The 26,291-nt window shown below is 45.9% G+C and overlaps 1 protein-coding gene across 10 annotated transcripts in view; it reads left to right on the forward strand.

Annotated features, from left to right (window-relative positions):
* ABLIM3 (actin binding LIM protein family member 3) overlaps positions 1–26,291 on the forward strand; it is a 286,248-nt gene that overhangs the window by 195,595 nt on the left and 64,362 nt on the right. For all 10 annotated transcript variants that reach the window (XM_029583477.1, XM_029583479.1, XM_029583486.1 and 7 more), the window contains exon 2: positions 21,480–21,617. In XM_029583477.1, coding sequence (XP_029439337.1) covers positions 21,480–21,617 — 138 coding nt within the window. The remainder of the gene's footprint in view (positions 1–21,479; positions 21,618–26,291) is intronic.

Consider the following 26,291-nt stretch of genomic DNA (forward strand, 5'->3'; position numbering starts at 1 on the left):
ATAGCAGGGGTGCTGCAGGACAGGAGTGAGGTGCATTAGTAGAACTGTGTGTGAGATCTCAGTACTGGAATAGCAGGGATGCTGCAGAGCAGGAGTGAGGTGCATTGGCAGAGCTGTGTGTGTGGGGTCTCAGTACTGGAATAGCAGGAGGTGCTGCAGGGCAGGAGTGAGGTGCATTGGCAGAGCTGTGTGTGAGGGTCTCAGTACTGGAATAGCAGGAGGTGCTGCAGGGCAGGAGTGAGATGCATTGGCAGAGCTGTGTGTGAGATCTCAGTACTGGAATAGCAAGGGGTGCTGCAGGGCAGGAGTGAGGTGCATTGGCAGAGCTGTGTGTAGGGTCTCAGTACTGGAATAGCAGGGGGTGCTGCAGGGCAGGAGTGAGATGCATTGGCAGAGCTGTGTGTGAGATCTCAGTACTGGAATAGCAAGGGGTGCTGCAGGGCAGGAGTGAGGTGCATTGGCAGAGCTGTGTGTAGGGTCTCAGTACTGGAATAGCAGGGGGTGCTGCAGGGCAGGAGTGAGGTGCATTGGCAGAGTTGTGGGGGAGAGGAGTAGTCTCTGTATTCTTGTATATCGTACATTTGTGTAGCTCACTGTGAGCGCAGATATTGATATTCAGGCTTAACCCTTGAAAGCAGACGTGAAAATCTCCAGTCCCAGTTTAAGTGCATTCTGTGCCTCTCCTTGGCACAGAGTACAATGTCCTCCACTTCCTGCAGATAAAGCCCACTTCAGATTGCTTTGGGCTGGCCTGATGATACATTACAGGGCCAGCCTGAGGTCTTCAACTGAAGTATGTGCTGCCTCTGCTTTGCTCTGCGTCTCTCCAAAAAATCCCCATCTGGCTTGTTTCCCTGTGACAGGAAGGTGGCACAGCATGCGAGTGCCAGTGACAGCCAGGTGGCAACGTGAAGAGGCAGGTCACACGACCTCATTGTTCCAAACATGGCTGCCATGCTCTTTGCAGCTCAGCCACTAAAATGTGCCAGCCTGTGTAAGTCTTATTTCCAGCTAAATATTTTCCTTACTAAGTTGCTCTCTGATGTGATCAGGGGTAGAAAACTATGAGAGCAGTGAGACCTCTTGTACTGAATTCTCCTTTTTAGCATTTCTTCAGGAGATGGTGGTCAGTGTGTGTGTGTGTGAGCCCTACTGGTCCAATCCTAGATATATTCACCTACCCATTAACAGGGCAGACTTCAAAAGCACTGTATTTTATCCCAAATTACCATTTTTTATGTTGAATCTATGATTTTCCTGAGCTTTTAATTTTCTGCTCTAGTTAAGAATAACTTCCAGATGTGCAGGGACGCTCACCAGGGACTTTGAGATCAGGAGCGTTGCCACCTACGTTGCTCACTGTTAGAACATATTTGGTTTCCAGCAACTTTTGAACTCTCACTGTAACATCACCTCATTCTGCCATTTGGCTTCAGAGAATATCTTTATAAATAGCTACAGAGAGAAAGGAGTGCACCAAATATTTTCTGTTATCCATCGGCCTAGCCAAGTGAAGGACATGTCGCCTTGCTCTGGAAATACTGGACTTGTCCTCTTCAGTTCAATGTCGATATGTTCAGTTAGAGCTGGGACTCACGCTGGAAGCCTGAGGACGTGGACATTATTGTATCGATCTGCTGCACTCACAGTGTTTCATACATGTATAACCTCAGTGATTGTGATATATTTATAAATATCAACGCCACTTTGTTTCAGGAGTTTGTGTAGGTACGCGCAGACAAAGTCCCCCATGAGAGACTCCTCGGGGAAATTAAAAACTGGTGAGACAGGAGGCAGTGTCCTATTATGGATAGAAGATAGGAAGGAGAGGGTAGGACTGTATGGGCAGTTCTCCCAATGCAGAAAGGCAAATAGTGGAGGGTCCCCAAGAATCTGTACTAGGATCGGTGCTGTTTAATGCTGTTCATCAGTGATCTGGAAAAAGGAGCAATGAGTGAAGTGATCAGATTTACAGGTGACACAAAAATATTCAAAGTAGTTAAAACAAAAACAGACTGTAAGGAACTGTAGAAATACCTTGCCAGCCTAGGGAACTGGATGAAATGTAATATGGACAAGTGCAAAGTGATGCACATAAGGAAAAATAAATAATCCTAACTATAGGATCACAGTGATGGATTCAGCACCCAAGACAAGGATCTTGGTGTCATCCTGGACAATACTTTGAAATCCTCAGCTCAGTGTGAGCAGTGATCATAAAGCAAATAGAATTCTAGAAATGATTAAGAAAGGAATGGAGAATAAACAGGAAATATCCCAATGCCTCTGTATCACTCCATGGTGCAGTTCTGCTCGCTCCATTCAAAAAACAATAGAACTAGAAAAGGTACAGAGAAGGGTAACAAAAAATGATAAAGGGGGTGAGATGGCTCCCCTTCAGCTTGGAGAAGAGATGGTTGGGAGGGCTATGGCAGAGGTCTATCAAGTCATGAATGGGGTGGAATCTGTCATTTATCCTTTCAGATCCCTAAGACTAAGGGATACTACATGATTTAAAAAAAATGGATCAAGAATGTTTTCTCTCACTGCCCAATCAAGCTGTGCAATTGTTCTAGGGTTTGTGGTTAAAATGAGTTTGGACAAGATCCTGCAGTCCCCGCTTATCTCTGGGAGTGAGCAATCCTTTGGGATCCTCCGGGTACTTCTCGGATGCAGACTGGCCACTGTCAAGGACAGGATGTTGGGCTCCATAGAGTCTCTGTTTGACCTTTCTTGAGGATATTTTCAGTGGATAATCCTAGGACTCCAAGTCACTCAGTATATTGGATAAAGTCATGTGGCTGCCGGATTAGTCCACTTTAATGTACAGAAATAAAAGTGAACAAATAGAAATATGCTTCATTGGTGATCCAGACCATTAGAGGCATGAGTCAGTTCACACAGACACAAGATCAATCAATATAGAGAAGACCAAGCAGACCCCTCCATGAGGGAGCAATCGTTTGCAATCAGACCACTGCATCCAAGCCATAAAACTATACTGCCTGCCCTTTTCTGATCACCCATCAACCTTCCCAAGCCCCCTTCCCTTCACGTGATCATTGAAATGCCTTTTAGGAGACATTTATATTTTGTAATAATTTAGAGGCAAGATACTGAAGTCAAGAGTCAATTCACAGAGACCCAAGAAGACCAAGGCAAGGACTCTGTAGGGGAGGTCTTCTCAGACCCAGAACACTGCCTCTGTGATGTGATAGGATAATTAAATGAAAATTAAAACTAGTCCGGAACATATGACTTCTGAAGTTAAAATGACGAGAAAGGACTTCTTACTGCATTATGAACCATCTTCCTTATTCCCTCGTCCCCTTCGCCTTTATAATTCAGATGTATTAAGTTAGTCCAATACAAAAGGTATCGCTGCCATTATTTAAGTGTAGTGGGACATGGAAACCCAACATCTGAAGCTCTGATTGCTGGTGATTTATTTATTTATAAGCATTTGATATTTGGCCAAGGCAGATTACAAAACGTTACAAGGCAGTGTGTGAGTAGGTAAGTAATGGAAGGGACGTTTCTCTCAAGAAATCACTCTTTCTTTCAGGAAGCATGATGCTGACATCTTAAATCAATTCTTAAGCCCAGGTGGCTATGAAGGCCTTGAGGCAGGGTCTCGGGTCTCCGCTGGTGGAGGGACACAGCCTGTCCCTCACGGAGTCAGTATCCCGGTTTATGGACGTGCCATGGTCGGATGAGGCAATCATGAGTAAGTATGTCATCAGTCTCTGGTGATAGTAATCACCGAATGGTATGTTACTGGTTTATTTCGGCTGATATCATTGTGGGATCCTTCACAGTTGATTGCTTCCTATTTCCTGCTCCCTCTGCATAGTCCTTAGCATTGTAGCATCCTCTTGCAAGCCTGCAGCTGCACTGGAGCTGATAGAACGGCATCCACTTCTCTGTCCGTGCCTCCCTGCAGCCTGTTCCCATCCTGCTCTCAGACCCACAGAAAACTTCTGCCGCTGTTATTTCCCCAGGGCGCTCATGGCTGAAAACCTGAGACCTTGCTGTAAATGAATTTGTCACTGGCTAACCCTGGCTGTATCTTACATCTGTACAGCACAATGGCAAAAGCACCGCAGTACATGAGATTCATGCACTTAGGGACCCGCGTTTCAGGTTTTATTTTCATCTATTTCCCAGCAACTTATCAATGTTCAATACAACAAGAACACAAATGGGAGGAATCGGTGGAAAGAAACGACTCTCCTGGATAAATATAGTTTTAGTTCTTGTAAAGAACACTGATAAATAGAATTAAACCTGTAATTGGAAGGACCCTGCATTCACTGCAGGTATCCCTCAGAATGTCAGCAGCTTCCTTCCGTCTATGGCAGGCACGGGCTCTGTCACTCTCCATGTCCTACCCTCTGCCACACTCATGGAAATGGAAGACTCGTGATTGACACCGCAGCCAGCAAGAGCTGACCCTGTCCTGTCCTGCCTTCTCCTCCTTGTCCCCCCCCCCCCCCCCCCCCCCATGTCATGTCTGTCATCGTCTGCCAAGGCACAACCGGAACCAGGAGAGCAACACACGGCTGGCAGGGCAGTAACTGAGACGGTGAAGGGTGAGGAGAGCTCTGCAGACAGACAGCAAATACCTTTTCAACTATACCTTTCTCTTGTTCTCCGAAAGGTTTGCTGCTCAGCTCCTGTTCTCGTTTCACTCACATTTCATGTCTAAGGCTCCCCCCTTCAGCTCTTATGTGAAGGGACGTTTGCTCTAATGGTGAAACTCTTCCTGTCTCTTCCCTTTCTCCACCATCCCCTCACCTCTCTCCTTCACTTTCCATCCCTTCCGGCCCTTCTATCCTCTCCCCTCACCTATCCTACATTTATTACCCTGATCTCCTTATCTTGCAGTGTTAAAGGTACTTTCTATGTATATTTGGGAAAGTGGAAGATGCTGCTGCTTCAGATGGATGCTCGATAAATCCGAGCAGTTACTTTTCCATTTCGTATGCTGTCTTCCTGCCTCCTAGGAACTATCACGTTGACAAGTATTCATCCGTTCTTCCGTGTTTTCCCCTGACGCTGCATGCCACCTTCCTCCCCAAAATATAATTAGTAGGCTGAGGTCTGCATGAGGTTGAGCCGTTGATGATTTCAGCAGTTTTCCCCCTTTTCGGACCTATCTTCTCTAGGAATTAGTTTGTAAATGTCCTCACTGCGCTCCTATCATGCTGTTGAGTCCTTCAAGACAGAGAGAGAGAGAGATGCCTAAGTCTCACCACTGTCCCCACAATGAATCAATCTGGCATCTGAATTCCGCTGTTCTTAACTGTATGGGTACAGAAACCTACTCTAGAGACTGACTCAGGAGCCTCCCCACCTCAGCTTAAGCCTGGTGAGTCTCATGGTAAGAGGAAGGAGAATGGGTTTCACATGGTACTTTTCATACAAACCAGGTCAATGTAGTTTTCACATGGAAACAGACACAGATGCTACACACCCAACGTGCCAGAAAGATCAGTCCACCCTAGGGTGGAAACAAGTCAAGTTATTTCTGTTTGATCAGACTACCTATGAAAACAAACAGAGATGTTAAGCACAGGGAGGTTAAATGGTGACACACAGAGCAGCTGTTCCAGGTGTGTGAACAAAGCAGCATGGCTTCTCCTATTTCCAATCAGCACTGCAGGTACCAGAATGCACCAGAAGGCAGAGATTCACAAAGCCAGAAATTGGGTCACTTGGCAGCTCTGCACTACTTCTCCTTGTCATTCATTAATCTCATTGATGAAGAAATTCTACACGGCAAATGCCAGCAGTCATTAATTAGGGTGCGGTCCATTAGGAGTTTATATGCTCTGAAGCAGCAGCTGAAGCTTAGTCACGTGGCCAATCTTCATTAAAGATCATTGGCTGATGATAACCACACCCCTGGCAGCCACATTAGTAAATGTACTATAGTGGTTTCAGAGGAAGGAAAAAAAATGACATTAACAGCAGTTTTACTGCACCTCCTATGTCTTAAAATTTTAGCCCAGTGCATTCTGTCACTTGTGTTTGTCATTTTGCTGTTGATAAGATCAGTACTACTAGTCCCATCATGCACTGGGACCTGAAAGCCACTGCTAGACTCTTACCTATTCCTTTTGCACCATCCTTGCATCAGAATGCAGGTGTTTGACTTCTGAGTTCACAGTTAACACTTATGGAGAGCACATTAAATCGTGACCCTTCAATTGAAGAAGTGTTAGAAAGCATTTGATGTTACCTCTTATAAAGTGAGACTCTCTGCAAACCTTTAATGGTCATTAATGTGCCAGGCAGCAATGAAGTGTAAATTCCTGTGGAACAAAGGGTTAATATGAGAAATCAGTTTAGCGTTGTTATGTTTCAGTCACATGCATTCTCTCCTTCATAAGAAAACCTCTCTGTACTTTGCTGAAAGTATTTCTGAGATTGGTCTCTTGAGATTCATCAAAGGGTAGGGAGTTTCCATAGAGTTTTCCGAGGCTTTACTCCGGCCATTTAGACGGAGAAATATTAAAATTGCTGTAAACTCATTCTTCTGTAAACAAAGGCCCCTCTTCTACTAAACCACTGAAGAAGCAGCTCCTTGGTGTGACTTTTACTGAGGGGATGATTTAATGGCCAATTATAGCAGCAAATGGGGGGATTAGTACAATCCATCATCCAAGATCTCACTGCTATTGAAGGAGGGCAGAAGGAGAAGATTGGGATGGAGGATGGGAGAGAAAGAGGTGAGGGTGGAGGTAAAGGAGTGAAAATGGAAGGGAAGGTGATGAGGATGGAGTATGTGGTAAAAATAGGAGGGAAGGGTGGGAGAGAAGGCGTGGAGGATGGGGTAAATGGAAGGGAAGGAAGCGAGGATGGGATAAGAAGTGAGGATGTGGTAAATGGAAGGGAAGGAAGCGAGGATGGGATAAGAGGTGAGGATGGGGTAAATGGAAGGGAAGGAAGTGAGATGGGATAAGAGGTGAGGACCTACACGTGTATGATAGTGCTGCCTTGCATCGTCTTCTCTCCTTGTACAATGTCATGTATGCACTGGGAAGGGGGACCTACACGTGTATGATAGTGCTGCATTGCATCGTCTTCTCTCCTTGTACAATGTCATGTATGCAGCTGGAGATGTGTGAAAACAGAGCCCTGATAATGAGAACCGCAGACTCTCTGGATATCTGCCACCGTGCCTGAGGACTGGGGGGTAGCCAGTGTGCTACCAACTTTTACAAAGGGCTCCAGGATGCTACAGACCCGTCAGCCTGGTGCTGGGCATAATGGTGGAAGCCATTGTTAATAACAGACTTACTGCTTATGTGAATAAACAAGACTGCCCTTTACTAATCTATGAAATGAAGGTGGGTAAGGGTGAGTGGGCTGATATAATGTACTTGGATTTTCAGAAAGCATTTGATAAAATCTCACATAAGACTCCTCGGGAAATTAAAAATTCATGGGACAGGTGGTGATCTGTCCTGGTTAAGGATGCAAAATGAATAGCAGGACTAAGAGAAGAGTTTTCCAGATGGTGAGAAGTAAGAAGAGAATAGCCACTGCCATTAGCAATGGTTTCATGGGATAGACTTAGTTTTTGGGTACTTGCCAGGTTCTTATGGCCTGGATTGGCCACTGTTGGAAACAGGATGCTGGGCTTGATGGACCCTTGGTCTGACCCAGTATGGCATTTTCTTATGTTCAGTGCTCCTGGCAGGGCCGTACGTAGCATGAGTAACATTGGCTTGTGCCTGACGATGCCCAAAAACTGGGATACTCCCTGCTGCTATCTGATTTATGGGGATACAACCTCCCAATCCTGGTTCTCTCTCTATGCACTCCATGATCTTCAATCCGGCCCTATCTGCAGGGATCTGTACTAGGAGTGGGGGTGTTTAACCCACGCGTTAATAATCTGGAAAAGGGAGCAACAAATGAGGTTATCAGATCTGCAGGTGCTGCAGAGGAATTCAAATTAGTTAAAACTTGAGCTGATTGTGAGGAACTGCAGGAGGATCTGGAAACTGGGAATCTAATGACATTTAATGTGGGCAAGTGCAAGGCGAAGCACATCAGGAACAAAAGGCCTGCTCACCGTTTCCAAAGGCACGACTTATACATGCAGTGCAAACTTCCAAAATGAGCAGAAACTGGGTCTTTGTGTGTGTGTGTGTGTGAGATAGCTTGAGTTTGTTTCTGTGTGCGTGTTCATATGTTGGTGACGGAGATGCTTTCATTTGTGTGGATAATTTTTGTATGAAATAGAAGATGTCTGTGTATGTGAGAGAAAGAGGCAATGCATGTGTGAGAATTATAATGTGTGCATCTCTGTGGCGCTTTACATTTCTGGCATTTTATCAGCTTACATGCATAACCTTCCCTCGCTGAAACGCACGCACTTCTGCTGCCGCAGGTGCAGGAATGGGCGCTGTCTTGCTGCATCTGACGCAGTTAGCGTATCTGCCTATTTTTTTTGATGCTCCAGAATTTAAGGGCATAATTTTGAGAGTTACACATGAAAGTTGAAAAAGGACATGGACGGCAATCTGCATTCACACAAGGCAATCTCCAGCACTTCCTGTAAAGAACACCAACACATAATTCCAATTTTACGTGTGCTCTGCTGGGCTCCACAAGACAGGACAGTACTCGGGAAAAGGATCTTGGAGTCCGCACGGTCAATCAATTGAACTCCTCAGCTCAGTGCACGGCGGGAATGGAGAATATCATAATGCCTCTGTATCGCTGCATGATGATTTACGGTCCCGGGTCCTCCCGCTCACCTCGAGGCCGGCCCGGGCTGCTGAGCCTCCTCTTCAGTCGGCAAGGCCCGATCCTGGCCCTGCCGTGGTGCTCCCTCCACGAGGGAGACGCCGCCGGCCCGACGCGTCAGGCCCCGCCCCCTAGGCACGCGTGCGCACGGGGGCTCCAGATTTAAAGGGGCCAGTGCGGGAGGAATCAGGACAGCCCTCCGATGACGTCAGACGCTGCAGGGGTATTTAAACCCTGCAGCTAGGCCTGTCCAACGCCTTACAACAACGAGGTTCACTCTGTTTAGAGTTGCTAGTTGCTGCTTCGGATCTCTGATCTTGTCTTCGGCTTCTGACTCCGGCTTCCGTCCCTGGACGTCCGATTCTGCTTCCGTCCTTGGCTTTGTCTTCGGCTTCTGACTCCTGGCTTCCGACCTTGGCTCGGTCACTGACTTCTGGCTTCAGCTTCCGTTCCTGGCTGGACTCCGGCTTCTGGCTTCTCTTCATCCACAGGTATCCGGTTCTTCGCCCATCAGGGGGCCTCACCTAAGTCCCAGCGGCCCGGGTCCTCACGGGCTCCTCCCAGGGGGACCGCGAGCTTCCAAGGGTGAAGTCTTCATCGACCTCCTGGTGCCGGCTGCTTCCCAGGCCTATCTCCTCTGGTCCTCGGTCGCAGAGGACCTCGCCTAAGTCCCAGCGGCTCGGGTCCTCACGGGCTCCTTCCCGGGGGACTGCGGGCTTCCAAGGGTGAAGCCTTCCAGGGCCATCTCTTCAGCGCCGCCTCCCGGCTGCGACGTCCACTGTGGGTTCCCACCGTGCATCACCATCCGTCTCAGCCGACTCAAGGGTCCACGTTCCTAACAGGTGAGACCGCGTCTTGAGTACTGTGTGCAGCTCTGGCCACCACATCTCAAAAGTGACAGAGCAGAATTAGAAAAGGTGCAGAGAACAGCGACAGATATGATTAGGGGGCTAGAACAGCTCTCTTATGATGAAAGGTTAAACAAGTCAGGGCAGCTCAGCTTGGAGAAGACCACTGAGAGGGGATATGATAGAGGGTGGAACGGACACATAGGGAACTCTTTGCCACTTTGCTATTAATTCTCTGTGAGACCATGGGTAAATCACTTTATGTCCGGGACTCTCGTAAAAACAAGGCATTTTGGCCTCAAGCATGAGAATTGTTGTACGGTGTTTGGCTCCATGGAGGAGGGCATGAGTAGCAGGGGTGCAGCTGAGTAAGTTTGTCAGCAAACTGGTGAGAGCTCAGTGCATTCCTGTGCCAAGAGAGCTGGGGACGCACATACCGCAGCCGCTCAGATTATGAGATTGCACATGCAGCCTGCATCATTAGTGGCTTATGGGACGTAGCGAGCTTGTCCTCGGCACTGGTGGGCTGCAGCTTAATGCCTCTCATCCGGGCTCCAGGATAACAAAGGGAAAATCAGCTCTCAAGAGAAAGACAGCACTTTAATGTTTACAAAGGAGAAATCTTGCAAATTCTTGGAGAGCTCTTAGCTTAATCCTAAATCAAGCAAGCATTCCCCGTACACCAAACAAAGTCACTGAAGTGGGATAACGCTGGTAATGGCTTTCCAGAACAAGGCTATTCCCCTCCCAGCTTCCTTCTCTTCCCTGGCACTCTCGGCTCAGGGGCATGGTGACGACAGGTTCCCATGGATACCTTCCGTCCCCTGGCAACCAGAAGCTGAGAAATATGATGGGTAAATTTGCACACACTATATTAAATGTTTATTTAACCATTGACTGCTTCTTTCAATAGTCCGTCTGTCTGTCCGTCTGTCTGTCTGGGAGAGTAGCTGGCCATGGGGGTGAAAGGCAGTTTTGCATATGTGAGCAGACTATCTGCCGTGTATGCAAAGTGTGAGGGAGGCAGAAGGACTGAAGGGAAGTGCAGAATGACTGGGGGGTGGAAAGGTTAGATTTCAGTGGTAACAGCCTTGCATTAATACAAACATAATGCTGTACCATTTCAGCACAAATACAGTTTTTCAGCAGAGGCAAATCAGTGAATATAAGATGTCTCACCACAGCAGCTGATTCTGGGCCCTGGAATCTTAGTGGATCGGGACCAGCTGAAGAATTCTCTAAAGCTGCTGATGCACGAGAACTTGTAAGACCGTGCAAGTCCAGAATTTGTCCATCTCTTTGCTCTGCCCCACAGAGTGGTCGTTCTACAAGGACATATCTTATGCTTTTTAACAAAGGTCACAAGCAGCCATTCCTCAGCATCTCATGTACTTCCTGCTTCATTCTCGCTGTTCTCTGAAACCTTGTATGTGTGTTATGAAATCTCTCCTGCCAGTTCTGGACCCTGAAGGGTCAGGATTATCCACTGAGGCTTAGCAGGCAGACCAAGCACCAGCAGTGGTTGAAGTCTGTGTTGAAATGCAGTCTCTGCCACTGCATTTAGAGGAAGACAATGTGGAGGCTCACCGTTAACTGGCAAGGTATTGGGTTGATTCCATTGAGGTTTGGTGATTCTTGGTTGGCAAAGATTTGGATTGATTGCATTGAGCTTTGGTGATTCTTGGCTGGCAAGGTATTGGGTTGATTGCATTGAGGTTTGGTGATTCTTGGCTGGCAAGGTATTGGGTTGGTTCCATTGAGGGTTGGGTGATTCTTGGCTGGCAAGGTATTGGGTTGATTGCATTGAGGTTTGGTGATTCTTGGCTGGCAAGGTATTGGGTTGGTTCCATTGAGGTTTGATGATTCTTGGCTGGCAAGGTATTGGGTTGGTTCCATTGAGGTTTGATGATTCTTGGCTGGCAAGGTATTGGGTTGGTTCCACTGAGGTTTGGCAACTCTTGGCATGACTTCTTCTGCAATTCCATCTGGTTGTGAAGTGCTGCAGGAAGGTGTTGTGGTGAGAAAGGAACTCCTTTACAGCCACAAGCTAACACTGGCACCTCTTGTCTGGAAGCGCATGTCATCTTTTCTAAGCCCCTTCAGAACAAGTTATTATCCTTGTCATGGGAACAGATAAATTTCAGAAGCTGTTTATGTGAGTAAATACTGCTCGCCATGGGTAAAAAGACTGTCTGAAACTGTCCTCCTTTAGGCTGCATAAAGCAAATGTACATTTAGCAAAATTAAAAGGAGATGTTAGGTGCTACAACCCAAGAAAGAGATCTAGGTGTCATAGTGGATAACACATTGAAATCGTCGGTGCAGTGTGCTGCGGCAGTCAAAAAAGCAAACAGAATGTTGGGAATTATTAGAAAAGGAATGGTGAATAAAACTGAAAATGTCATAATGCCTCTGTATCGCTCCATGGTGAGACCGCACCTTGAATACTGTGTACAATTCTGGTCGCCGCATCTCAAAAAAGATATAATTGCGATGGAGAAGGTACAGAGAAGGGCTACCAAAATGATAAGGGGAATGGAACAACTCCCCTATGAGAAAAGACTAAAGAGGTTAGGACTTTTCAGCTTGGAGAAGAGACGACTGAGGGGGGATATGATAGAGGTGTTTAAAATCATGAGAGGTCTAGAACGGGTAGATGTGACTCGGTTATTTACTCTTTCGGATAGTAGAAAGACTAGGGGGCACTCCATGAAGTTAGCATGGGGCACATTTAAAACTAATTGGAGAAAGTTCTTTTTTACTCAACGCACAATTAAACTCTGGAATTTGTTGCCAGAGGATGTGGTTAGTGCAGTTAGTGTAGCTGTGTTTAAAAAAGGATTGGATAAGTTCTTGGAGGAGAAGTCCATTACCTGCTATTAAGTTCACTTAGAGAATAGCCACTGCCATTAGCAATGGTTACATGGAATAGACTTAGTTTTTGGGTACTGCCAGGTTCTTATGGCCTGGATTGGCCACTGTTGGAAACAGGATGCTGGGCTTGATGGGCCCTTGGTCTGACCCAGTATGGCATGTTCTTATGTTCTTATGTTCTTCTTATGTTCCTGGGGACTTGGTTTGGGCGGGATTAGGAAATAGTGCACGTGCTATTAGCTGGGTTAAGAGGAGGTATTCCGGGGGGGGATTAGGAAATATCGTGTGATGTTGCATTTGTAAATGTATGCAGTTTATTTCTCAGCCAGATTTAGCCTGCACGAGAAGCAGGTCAAAGTCTGCAGGCAGCTGTAAGCATGGACAATTCTGAAAGAGAAATTACATGCGCATTTTTCCTTTGCGAATTTTTACAAAGTCTGAGGCTGTTTTGAATACTTCCCTCATAAAGGGCAATGTTCAAAGCAATTTAGGAAGATAAAAATCATTTTAGTGACATAAATTAGCCTTCTAAAGCAGGAGTGGGCAATTCTGGCCTTTAAGGGTTGCAAGCCAGTTGGGTTTTCAGGATATCCCTAATGAATATGCATGAAATAGATTTGCATGCAGATATATCTCATGCATATTCATTAGGGCTATCCTACAAACCCAACTGGTTTGTGGCCCTGAAAGACTGAAATTATCCACTCCTGGTCTAAGGATTGCCCTTCCCTGGTGCAGCTTGTGGAAGAGCCACACAGAGGAGGCTTCCTTAGGGTGCATTTAATTTGACCTGACTGTACCTGTTCTTGTTCCTATCTGTACTTTTACCTGACTATGATTATGATCTTTGTACTACCCATTTCAATCATCTTTCTCCGATCGAAACTTGTAAACCGTTGTGATGGCGAAACCGAATGGCGGTATATAAAACTCGATAGATAAATAAATTTACTTTGGGGGAGAAAATGCACACACAGACGTCAATGTTCAGTTTGGATTTCCTGCCCTTCTCACTGGTGAAACTTTATTTGGGTAAGTTATTATTGCATGGATGGGGCCATGGCTAGTGCGGATATTCGGGTAAAGCTAGGCGGGTGAGTCCTGACGGGGGAACGGTGGATAACTTCATCCGGGTGTATACAGTATTTATTTATTTATTTTTATATACCGACATTAAATCTGAGCTATCACATGGGTTTACATTCAGGTACTGTGGGTATTTCCCTATCCCCAGATGGCTTACAATCTAAGTTCGTACCTGTAGCTAAGCCCCACTGAACATCCCGCATGAAGTTACCCCTTTACATGATTACTGAATCAGGATAATTCTGCCTGTATAAGAAGCAGCTGCACAGAGCTTGTCCCTCCTCCATGGCTTTCTCTTTGCTTGAATATTGCACTAAAAGCCCCTCAGTTTCTCATCTAACCTTGTTCTCCCTGGTCCGGTTCCTTTTTTATGCTGCTCCCTACTTCCTTTTTCTCTCTTCCCGCCATTCTTCTTTCACTCTGTGTCTGTCTGTCTGTCTGTCTGTCTTTCTCACATATCTATTATCCATTAACCCAGGTGCTTTTCTCTCCCCCACCCTCCTTTCTGCTGTCTGCTGTTGTACCATTTATTTATTTATTAGGTTTCGTGTACCGTCACTAAGACAAGCCATCGTAACGGTTCACAGCATGCCACGGCTTATGCTGCATTTTTTAACATTGCTAAACGGAGATGGCTGTAAAGTTTGCCATTCTGTTTCTGCACTGGGATTTCTCTCCCCTTGCCTTACAATGTGCATTCAGAACTTGGCAGCTGGCAGGTCTGAAAGGTAATGATACCTTATAGGGTCCCACGAACAGAACTGATGGTTACAGGGGCTCTCCATTTCAGTTTCCAGTCCGAGTCAGAACTCACTCTCTTCCTCCCCAGAAAGCAGCCTTCCTGCCCTTAGCTAACCTGCTTGGAAGGGAAAGCAGGTTTCCCAGGAGCTGCACCCTCGTGGGATAATTCCACAGAAGAGAAGACTGTGCAGGAATCTGCATTGCCCGCTGCTAAGGTCACAGAAGGCTCCTCTGCAGGCGGACCCTAGGGTGGCCACTCTAGCCCATTCTGAGTCTATGGGCAGAGTACCCGGTTAGCCTGCACACACACTGGCAGGCCTTCTCCAGGAGAAGCCGTCGTGGGCTGCAGGGAGATCTGAGTGCAGAGCTTGTGTAGGCTTTGGATGCAAACCAACCGGATCCTGAATATAAACTGCTGCTGCCAGACGCTCCGCCAGACGGTTTAGTGCAGATTAACACAGTGAAATCCTCTTCTGCCACTCGGATTCATTCTGCTGGGTAAGAGCAGTTCATCTCACATCAATAACTGAAGAATGGTTGGCTGCCTGGAATACAGATCCCCGGCCGGCAGGCGCTGTCTGCGTCGGGTTACACAGGATGTGTCTTCTATTCCTGCTGCAGTGAGGGTAGCACACCCAGGGCATGCTACACAGAATATTCTCCAACCTTTATGTGGCTCTTTGTACACAGGGAGTTTCTTCCCAACTAGGGTCTTGCCGTATTCCTGAACAAGATCGTTTTCTCCAGCCAGAACTCACTAAGAACCCAAATGCTATTTTCTGAAGGAAATCAATGTTCTTTATTGAAAAATTCTCAATTAAATTCAGTGCAAACAGCTGATGATCCTGCGGGAAGCACAGCGGCTCTGATTCTCCGCGTGCCCTTGTAGTAAAGGCAGGGCCAATTATTCCATTAGGCAAACTAGGAAGCTGCCTAGGGTGCCACATTTTGGGGATAGCAAAAAGCTCCAGGTGCTGCCTGCCCACTTTTAAGGTATAGCTCAATAGATGTGGGTGGTGGAGACAGAAAGCTGGGCGGGTGAGGGTGGGGTGGAGAGAGAGAGAGGATTCTGGTCAGGTAGGAGGTTGAGAGAGAGAGAATCCTGCAAAAAGGTTGGAGTGATGCTGCTGTGCTAAGCAGGGAGTGAAGGATAGAGAAAGGGATGCTGGGCACTGTGGACAGGGAAGAAAGGCAGGAGGATATAGGCAGAGAGCCAGAGAGGGGGATGTTGTGACCAGCAGGTGAGTAAGGGAGAGGGTCCAGGCCTGAAGGTTCACCTAGGGCACGTAACCTAACATCCATGCAGAGACAACGCAGAGCACACACTCCAACAGTGCTGACAGCAGCACCACGCAGGGGTCTCCAAACTGGTGAGGATCCATGTGACCAGGTGACCGCAGGGAAAGGAGATTTATCATGCTCAAGGCTCCATTCACTCTGCTGCAAAGAGAGAGCACAGCCTCAGTTGTACACTGATTGATAAGGCTCTGGAGTAATGTTGTACGGTTTTATAGAGTCAGCCTTACAGGAGAGCCCAGTGGCTAGGGCATGGTAGAAGAAGAAGCAACTCCTCATGGGTGCAGAGGTGCATTGTTTTTGGTAACATTTACTCCCTTTTAAGATTTTACCCATTAAAAGAATTCATTTGGGAATGACCCACAAACTAGCGTGGTGTGATTTTTATTTCTGTGTATTATGACTTTACAATGTCCCCATTAGGAAAGATGCAAGGGAGTCCGAGGTGTCTACCAGCCCATCGTGTGCCCCTAAGCCCTACACACTCTTACTGACACAAATGGACAGACATATGCACTCGCCTTCTCACCCACAGACCTGGAACAATGCGAGGAAGGAACGCAAGACACAAGGAATGCAGACTCCTGAAATGTTCAGTCGCTTTCTACTTGTGCTGGCAGCACTGTCAGCCAGCCCCCGTGTGCCCATCTAACCTTTATACAGGTGTGAAGCAAGGAGATTTATTTATTTATTTATTTATTTATTTATTTATTTATTTCTAGGGTTTATATACCGGAGGTTCCTGTATAAAATACATATCACCCCGGTTTACAAGAAACAAGAGATGGAGCCTTGGAGAAAAGGGAACTGTCCGCGTGCAGTTCACCACGTGGCTGCTAGTTTTGTGGTGGCCGAATGCTATTTACCACTCGTGTGGATCCTCTCCTTTCCACATTAAGATCATGTGTGCACTACTGAGGCTGATTCAGTCTTGGTTTTACCCCACTGTATGTGTGGACATGAAGGCCAGATTTCCCTAAAAAAAATCAGAATTGCAGGGCTAGGATTAGCTTGTCTGGAAAAAAAAAAAGACAAAATAGAGCCAATTGGTTAGACAAAGTGAAATCCTGTACTACCAGCACTTAATGGGCCCTGGTATTGCAGGGGAACAGGGAGAGAAGGGCTGAAGATGCCCCTCCTGGCCGTGCTGAATCGATTTTGGGCTGGCCGGACTCTTGGACCATCCTTTATACACAGTGACAGCCCTGACTGTGCTGCGCTTAGCTGTGAGCAGATCCAGCAATGCTGGTGCAGCCTGCAATGCATTCAAAAGCACAAGTGGTCACGAGAAAGTTTCATCTCACTCACTAAACTGCACCAGTGAGAAACAAGGTCGTTCTTTATTTGCTTTCTATTTCACCTTTTGGGTGCTTGTGCTGTATCTTGGGTTCAATGCTTTATCTTTCCTTCTCCGCTCCTCTCAACTTCACTTCTCCAGCGGGGGAAGTCTCCGGTTTCTCTTCTGCCCGTCAAACTCTGGATGCCCCTGGCTATCTGCTCCTTCTCCGCGCCTGTCGGAAGGGTGGACAAAAAAGTAAACCTTCCTCATCCTTCACCAACCCCTAGATCTCTTCTCTTCCCTCTCCTGAGCAGCATTTTGTAGTCCCTTCCACCAAATGAATAGGGTGGCCAAAACGTCTGGCTCTGTCTTCTGGGCTTCCACACCAAATCCCAGAGAGAAAAGAGGACATCCTTCTGCCAACCTGCTACAGAGAGACAAGACGGCTGCTCCTGCTGGCCCCCATGGACTCCACCCCGGTGGCCATGGCCAAGACTTCAGCGCCATCCCATGTCCTCTGCTGGGAGGAGTAAGGCAGCCTTTTCTCACTAATCTTTGACACTGACATTTATTGGTCCAGTTTAGCGAATGATCTGAAAATGGATTTTTTATGGGATGCAATGATTAATCTCCGAGGTGGGCGAAGGCTGTGCAATTCTGCACCCAGAGATTTATGAGTATCCCCGTCTCCCTGCAATGTGTTTCTTTCTGACAGATGAAATGTTCTTGCCTCCACTGCAGGTGGCTCTCTTTTATTTGCGGGCGCGCTCCGGCGTCTGTCGTGCGGTGATGCATTATAAAGCACCAGCGGATTTACTGCATTGCTCACTTAAGTATGCAAAATGCCTGTGTGTAATGGTGCAGAGTGGAATTGTGGAAGTCTCCCTCTGTGAAATAAATCAGCAGAGAAATGCGTTGTAGTAAACCTGGGCCAGGGGGGAGCTTGGCTGCTCCATATTTCCTTTCCCCAAGCCCCTGAGACCCTCCCATCTTCAGCTGGGGATCCCCAGAAGCAGAGCGAAGGGGAGTGAGGTTGCTTCTCTTTGTGCTCGATTCTGGCTGCAGGTCCTGCCTTGCTGTGCTGAATTATTTAGGATCGGAGACGTCTACTATTGAGGTACAGACACAGGGACTCCCTAGATAACAGCAGTCTCGGGTGGATCACAAGCATGGGATGATAAAATCGGTATTAGGAAGGGGGATGTGGATAGAATTGTGCTCCAGGGTATACAGAATAAGTCTTGTGCCCCAAAAGTATTCAGCAGGAGAATTTATGTGCAAAGAGTGAAAAACTGCAGCTTTTCACAGATTTATAAAACTAATAATTGAGAGAGGGGATTTCAAATGTAAACAAAAGATGTGGGCTGGGTTTTTTTTCCCTCAGACAATTTCCTGCTGATGCTATGGCAAAAGACAAGATGTTACAACCGCAGAAATTTTCCACAGATTTTTTTTTCACAAAGATGAAAAGCCAAGTTATGATTAATTTTGCTCTCATAGTGAAAAATCATTTGCTCCCTCTGCCAAGAGTGACTACTGCTAGCCTGGGGCAAGAATGATGGCAGGGGTGAATATGAGATCCTAGCATACACATGTGAAGCTCAGAGGTTACCATACCAGTAAGACACACTTCAGCTGCACAAGATAGCCGGATAAACGTATCTGAGGCTTCACCTCTGAATGTACTCAGCTATCTTACAATTAGCCTGATAAGTTTATCGGCTGCCTTTAGGACAGCCAAATAGCAGTCCTAGACTTATCCAGCTATCTAAGCCAGATATTGCTGAATATCCTGAATATCGGGGTTTATCTGGCTGAGTTAGCCAGACAAGTGTCCCACCCTGCTCCTTACTAAACTAACCAGCTGATATTTTAACCAGATAAAACCTTAGCTAGCTAAGTAGCAGCCAGTGACTGCCGCCAGATCTTCAAACGGTGCCATTTAACTGCCTAGGTCTGAACTTAATTGGAGAGGTGGTACTGAAAATTGGGTCCACAGGTCAGCAGAGATAGGACCTCACAGGCCTTTCAGTCAGTTTGGAAAGGAGAAGAGATATATATAACCTGGGAAACAGAGGTGCACAACCTGTGCATACCAAGAGCCACCACTCTGCCTAAGAAAGAGATGGAGCAGTTAGGGAGATCTCAGTGAAGATACGACTGAAAGTAGAGTGAGTCACAGAACTGGATTCCAGGAGCCTTGCTTTAAATTCTGTGCCTATGGAGAAAATCTTTATTGAACAAGGGCCATGTCTCTTTAAATCTCAAGCTGTCACGCTCAACTAGCTCGCGAGTAGGGCTCACTTGCAACTTTAAGGGGGGCGTCATGGTTAAATGAAAGTATATAGTGTGTGTGTGTGTGTGTGTGTGAGAGAGAGAGCGAGCATGTGTTTGTGGTTAAATGAAAGTGTATAGTGTGTGTGTGTGTGTGTGTGTGTGAGAGAGAGAGAGCATGTGTTTGTGGTTAAATGAAAGTGTATAGTGTGTGTGTGTGTGAGAGAGAGAGAGCATGTGTTTGTGGTTAAATGAAAGTGTATAGTGTGTGTGAGAGAGAGAGAGCATGTGTTTGTGGTTAAATGAAAGTGTATAGTGTGTGTGTGTGTGTGTGAGAGAGAGAGAGCATGTGTTTGTGGTTAAATGAAAGTGTATAGTGTGTGTGTGTGTGTGAGAGAGAGAGAGCATGTGTTTGTGGTTAAATGAAAGTGTATAGTGTGTGTGTGTGTGTGAGAGAGAGAGAGCATGTGTTTGTGGTTAAATGAAAGTGTATAGTGTGTGTGTGTGTGTGTGTGAGAGAGAGAGAGCATGTGTTTGTGGTTAAATGAAAGTGTATAGTGTGTGTGTGTGTGAGAGAGAGAGAGCATGTGTTTGTGGTTAAATGAAAGTGTATAGTGTGTGTGTGTGTGTGTGTGTGAGAGAGAGAGAGCATGTGTTTGTGGTTAAATGAAAGTGTATAGTGTGTGTGTGTGTGAGAGAGAGAGAGCATGTGTTTGTGGTTAAATGAAAGTGTATAGTGTGTGTGTGTGAGAGAGAGAGAGCATGTGTTTGTGGTTAAATGAAAGTGTATAGTGTGTGTGTGTGTGTGAGAGAGAGAGAGCATGTGTTTGTGGTTAAATGAAAGTGTATAGTGTGTGTGTGTGTGTGAGAGAGAGAGAGCATGTGTTTGTGGTTAAATGAAAGTGTATAGTGTGTGTGTGTGAGAGAGAGAGAGCATGTGTTTGTGGTTAAATGAAAGTGTATAGTGTGTGTGTGTGAGAGAGAGAGAGCATGTGTTTGTGGTTAAATGAAAGTGTATAGTGTGTGTGTGTGAGAGAGAGAGAGCATGTGTTTGTGGTTAAATGAAAGTGTATAGTGTGTGTGTGTGAGAGAGAGAGAGCATGTGTTTGTGGTTAAATGAAAGTGTATAGTGTGTGTGTGAGAGAGAGAGAGCATGTGTTTGTGGTTAAATGAAAGTGTATAGTGTGTGTGTGTGTGTGTGTGAGAGAGAGAGAGCATGTGTTTGTGGTTAAATGAAAGTGTATAGTGTGTGTGTGTGAGAGAGAGAGAGCATGTGTTTGTGGTTAAATGAAAGTGTATAGTGTGTGTGTGTGAGAGAGAGAGAGCATGTGTTTGTGGTTAAATGAAAGTGTATAGTGTGTGTGTGTGTGTGTGAGAGAGAGAGCATGTGTTTGTGGTTAAATGAAAGTGTATAGTGTGTGTGTGTGTGAGAGAGAGAGAGCATGTGTTCATGGGTGTGTGGATGTTTGTGAAGCTGCTCATGTGCTCAGTGCAGACAGCAGGGTACCAATGTCTGGCATTTGAAAGATAACAGGAATGCGCAAAATGTCCCTGGAGGTCCAAGGGGAAAGGAGACCTACTTCAGCTGCGTGAGCCTGAGTGAGGTGTTTTTCATGCTCCGGACATAAATTACAATACTAATTTTGGAAGGTACCACTCGTGACTTACAGTATTACTTCCTGAAAAGTAATAACGGGGGTCATCTCGTGCAGGCTGGGGCTGGGAATATTATTCATGTTGATTTGGTGGTTTAATATTTGTATTCTTATGATTGCACGCTGCCTTGGTAATTCCTATAGGTTCGGAAAGGTAGTCTATAAGTCATTACATCAAATGAATATTGTGATTTTGTATTGCAATCAGATTTGCTTGCTGTGTTTTTCCTGAAAGATGCAATAATTCTTCCATTTTTAAAAGAACAATTGGTTTGTTTTTCTGTTTAATATGTGGTTTTCTCTAACTGCAGCCATTCAGTACAGGTTTACTGTAATGAGTCCTTCTCTTTCTCTTTTACAGGACTTTAGAAATAATTGCCTACTACCCCCCCCTCCCCCCCCCCCCCCCCCACACACACACACACATCACATACCCACACATACACACCTTAAACATACACAAACGTCCTACACACCAACACGCACACATGTTGAGTTCAATGTGACAGATGTGAACCCTTGTTCAATAAAGGTTTTCTCCATATCACATAACGGAAAAAAGTGCTTTTAAGTAAGGCTTGTGGAGCCCAGTTCTGTGACAGAGCAGGTGATTTCTTCCTATAACCTTTCTTAGTGACTCTCTCTCTCCCTCTCTCCCAGCAGTGCCCTATCAGCAGAACTCGTACAATCCTCGGGGGAGCTCCGGCACCATCCAGTGCTATCGCTGTGGAGACCCCTGTAAAGGGGAGGTGGTGCGAGTGCAGAGCAATCACTTCCACATTAAATGTTTCACCTGCCAAGGTAGGACCCTGCTATAACGTCCCAGTGTTGTGCTTCCCGTGCTAGTCCACATGAACAAGTGGTGATATGTGAAGCCTAAAAATCAATCTATCTGTGGCTCGCTCTCCAAAGCCATCAGTCAATGTCCAAACTGGCCACATCCATCTCTCCTGGGCGCCTGATGCAATATGTAAATGAGCTGCCGTGGGAAACGGACGCACTAGGGATAAACTGCATCCCTGGCCCGTCCTTGGCATTGGTCGCCCAGGAGACGTGGCTGTGTGCGGGTTACCAAAATGGACGCTCAATTTACGAGCGTCTGTTTTATGCTGTGGCAGCGAATTTGCCAGCACAATATGCACAGCCTGGCGCTTGTATACTGTGCATGTAATGTACACGGCCTGGAGCATGTATACTGTGCATGTAATGTACACGGCCTGGAGCATGTATACTGTGCATGTAATATACACGGCCTGGAGCATGTATACTGTGCATGTAATGTACACTGCCTGGCGCTTGTATACTGTGCATGTAATGTACACTGCCTGGAGCTTGTATACTGTGCATGTAATGTACACTGCCTGGAGCTTGTATACTGTGCATGTAATGTACACGGCCTGGAGCATGTATACTGTGCATGTAATGTACACGGCCTGGCGCTTGTATACTGTGCATGTAATGTACACGGCCTGGAGCTTGTATACTGTGCATGTAATGTACACGGCCTGGCGCTTGTATACTGTGCATGTAATGTACACGGCCTGGAGCATGTATACTGTGCATGTGTATTCTGTATCCAGAAAGTTTTTTCCCCTCAAGCCTTTTTTTTTTTCCCCAGGCTGCTGCTTTCGGTGGTTTCTCCTTCTTGTATCATGACGATCCTAGGTAGGAGGAACCACGGAAAAGCAGTATTTTTTGTTTTTAAGTGGACCCCTTGACTCTGCTCAGAGACGGGCATAAAATTTAACAGGTTAAAAAGTGTGCCTTGGGCGCATGGGGATTTTTTGTATTGCGGGGTAATAGCTAATAGCCTTATCACCATGGCTTTTGCATGTGATGAGCACCATTAGCTACGCCTTTGTTTGGTCGTGCGTTTCGGAGGCACTGATTGCATCGGGGATTATGGACGCATGTTCAGCCGCTGATTAACCTGTGCACTAGGCTGGGTGCACGGTGTTGCATCGGCCTCAGATACAGAGTGAGCCTGCACTAGTAACAGTAGTGTTTTTGTCTGCTTTGGGTAGCTGCACATACAAATTCACGTATGAAACCTACTCCTCCTCCCACTATGACCCTCATCCAACTTCTCAAGGTTGTTCCACTGCTTTTTAGGGTTGTAACTGCCACTCCATGCAGGTTACCCCCTTGCCTTCAGTTTAGGGTTGTAAGTGCTGCCCCCTTCAGGTTCCTCTCATGCCTTCCAGTTCTGGCTGTAACTGCCACTCATGCAGGTTACCCCCTTGCCTTCAGTTTAGGGTTGTAAGTGCTGCCCCCTTCAGGTTCCTCTCATGCCTTCCAGTTCTGGTTGTAACTGCCACTCCATGCAGGTTACCCCCTTGCCTTCAGTTTAGGGCTGTAAGTGCTGCCCCCTTCAGGTTCCTCTCATGCCTTCCAGTTCTGGTTGTAACTGCCACTCCATGCAGGTTACCCCCTTGCCTTCAGTTTAGGGCTGTAAGTGCTGCCCCCTTCAGGTTCCTCTCATGCCTTCCAGTTCTGGTTGTAACTGCCACTCCATGCAGGTTACCCCCTTGCCTTCAGTTTAGGGCTGTAAGTGCTGCCCCCTTCAGGTTCCTCTCATGCCTTCCAGTTCTGGCTGTAACTGCCACTCCATGCAGGTTACCCCCTTGCCTTCAGTTTAGGGTTGTAAGTGCTGCCCCCTTCAGGTTCCTCTCATGCCTTGCAGTTCTGGTTGTAACTGCCACTCCATGCAGATTCCCCCCTTGCCTTCTGTTTAGGGCTGTAAGTGCTGCCCCCTTCAGGTTCCTCTCATGCCTTCCAGTTCTGGTTGTAACTGCCACTCCATGCAGGTTACCCCCTTGCCTTCAGTTTAGGGCTGTAAGTGCTGCCCCCTTCAGGTTCCTCTCATGCCTTCCAGTTCTGGCTGTAACTGCCACTCCATGCAGGTTATTTATTTATTTATTTATTTATTTATTTATTTATTTAATATTTTTCTATACCGGCTTTCACGACTAGTAGTCGCATCAACCCGGTTTACATTTAACATTTAGTGTAATGAACATAAAACTAAATGAATTGAACTGGTGCAGGAATAGCAGTTACAATAAAACCAGGAAAAATACAACTGGGAGAGGAGGAAGCAAGAAGAAAAATATAGCAATAGGTACAAAAAACAAAATTACAAGATAATATTTACAATATGTACAAAATTAAAGTCAAGACTAAAGGTGGTCATGGGCTGGAAAAATTGAGGCTAAAATAGGAAGAGTATGATGAATAAGGCAGAGTGATGGTCTTTACACTGGGATTCTGGTAACATGGGATAGCCTGATTGAAGGGTAAGGTTTATATGGATCAATCAGAGATCTGATAGGCTTTTTTAAAAAGCCAAGTTTTTAGCCTTTTTCTGAAAGTTAATAGGCACTGTTCTTGGCGTAGCTCAGATGGGATGGAATTCCATAGACGTGGTCCTGCTGAGGATAATGCTCTGACTTCCAATGATTTATGTTGGAAGGTTTTGGCGTGTGGAACATGTAAAGCTTCTTTGTAAAATTCCCTAGTAGGTCTGACAGAGGTACGTTTTTCAAACGGAATTTGTAGATTTAATGGTGCCTGAAGTTGCGTGGCTTTGAATATAGTAGTGATGGTCTTTTACATAATTCTGTAATGAATCGGTAGCCAGTGGAGGGCTTTCAGGATGGGGGTGATGTGGTCGAATCTCCTAGAGTTGGTCAACATTCTTGCAGCTGTATTCTGCACCATCTGTAAAGGTTTTGTATGAGAGATGGGGAGGCCTAGTAATATGGAATTACAATAATCCAGCTTGGAAAAAATAATTGCTTGAAGAATAGTTCTAAAATCTTTGGAATGGAAAAGATGTCTGATTCTTTTAAGGGTGTATAATTTATGAAAACAATCTTTGGTCGTTTGGTTAATAAATGGTTTTAGGTTTAGTCGGTTGTCAATAATTGCTCCTAGGTCTCTTATGTGTGAGGTTTGCAGGTTAGCTGGTGGGTTTGTGGTAATGTCGTTGTTTTCTGGGGCTATAATGAGAAATTCCGTTTTTGAGGCATTGAGAATGAGGTTTAGACTGTTGAGGAGTTGTTTAATCTCGGTTAGACAGCTCTCCCAGAATTTTAGAGTGTTTGTAATGGTTGCTTTTACGGGGATTACGATCTGAACGTCGTCTGCGTAAAGGAAGTGTTTCAAATTTAGTTTTGTAAGAAGGTGGCAGAGTGGGAGCAGGTATATATTAAATAAGGTGGGCGAGAGGGAGGAACCCTGTGGAACCCCTAACGAAGATGGATGGTAGCGAGATTCTTTGTTGTGGATTTTTACCTTGTATCCTCTGTTCTTCAGAAAGGTTTTAAACCAGGTCTGAACACTGCCTGAAACTCCGATGTTTGCCAGTAGGTTTATAAGGATGTGATGGTTGACCGTGTCGAATGCCGCCGAAAAGTCAAGTGAAATTAGAAGGAATGCGTGTCCTTTGTCGATGCCGGCTAGGAGGAAGTCTGTGAGAGAGAGTAGAAGCGTTTCTGTGCTTGCTGCTCTACGGAATCCAAATTGGTTAGGAGATAAAATTTGGTGGTCCTCAAGATAATTAGATAATTGTGCATTTACTATTTTTTCCATAATTTTTGATATGAAGGGGAGGTTGGAGATGGGGCGGAAATTGCCGGGATCATTTGTGTTAAGGTTTGGTTTTTTGAGTAGAGGTTTTATTGAAGCCGTTTTAAGGTCATCTGGGTAGATTCCCTGTTCAAGGGAGCAATTAATGATGTCCGCTAGAGTTTTGGAAATCGTATCCGGGATTAGTAAGAGTATTTTGGTGGGTAGTTGGTCAAAAGGGTGTGATGAAGGTTTCATTTTCTTCAGGATTGTTTGTATGTCCACGGTAGAGATGGGTTCGAATGAGTTGAAAGCGAAGTCTTTGTTATGGTAGAGAAATGAGGTATTGTAGGATGCATTTGGGTTTGGTGTCAGCTTCATAAGGAGGTCGGCGATTTTTTTATTGAAGTAAAGAGCCAGTTCATCTGCTTTAGTCTGTGCTTGGTCATCTGGGATATCTGGAGTGATGGTTTTTGTGAGACTGGACACGTAGTTGAACAAAGCTTTTGAATCAAATATGAGGTGGTGGATCTTGCAGGCGTAATAGTCTCTTTTGGTTTTTTGTGTGCTGTTTTTGTAGAGGTGTAGGGAGCGTTTGTAATCCTGAAGTGCTGCCGGTGAGGGGGCTTTTCTCCATTTTTTTTTCCTTCTGTCTTAAAGTGGTTTTGAGTTTTCTTAATTCCTCATTAAACCATGGTTGATTCTTAGGCGCATTGTGTTTGGGATTTTTTGTTGTTAGGGGACATAATGTGTTGGCTACTGATTCTGTTATTTTAGTCCATGATTGAACAGCTGAGTTAGGAGTGGAGAGGTCAATGAGTGAGAGGTCTGGAGCTAGGTGCTTGGCTAGGTGTTCCGAAGGGCATGTTTTCCTGTAAAGAAATGGTTGAGGGGGGAGCAGATTGT

The sequence above is a fragment of the Rhinatrema bivittatum genome, chromosome 18, assembly GCF_901001135.1.
Source record: "Rhinatrema bivittatum chromosome 18, aRhiBiv1.1, whole genome shotgun sequence".
Taxonomy (NCBI): Eukaryota; Metazoa; Chordata; class Amphibia; order Gymnophiona; family Rhinatrematidae; genus Rhinatrema; species Rhinatrema bivittatum.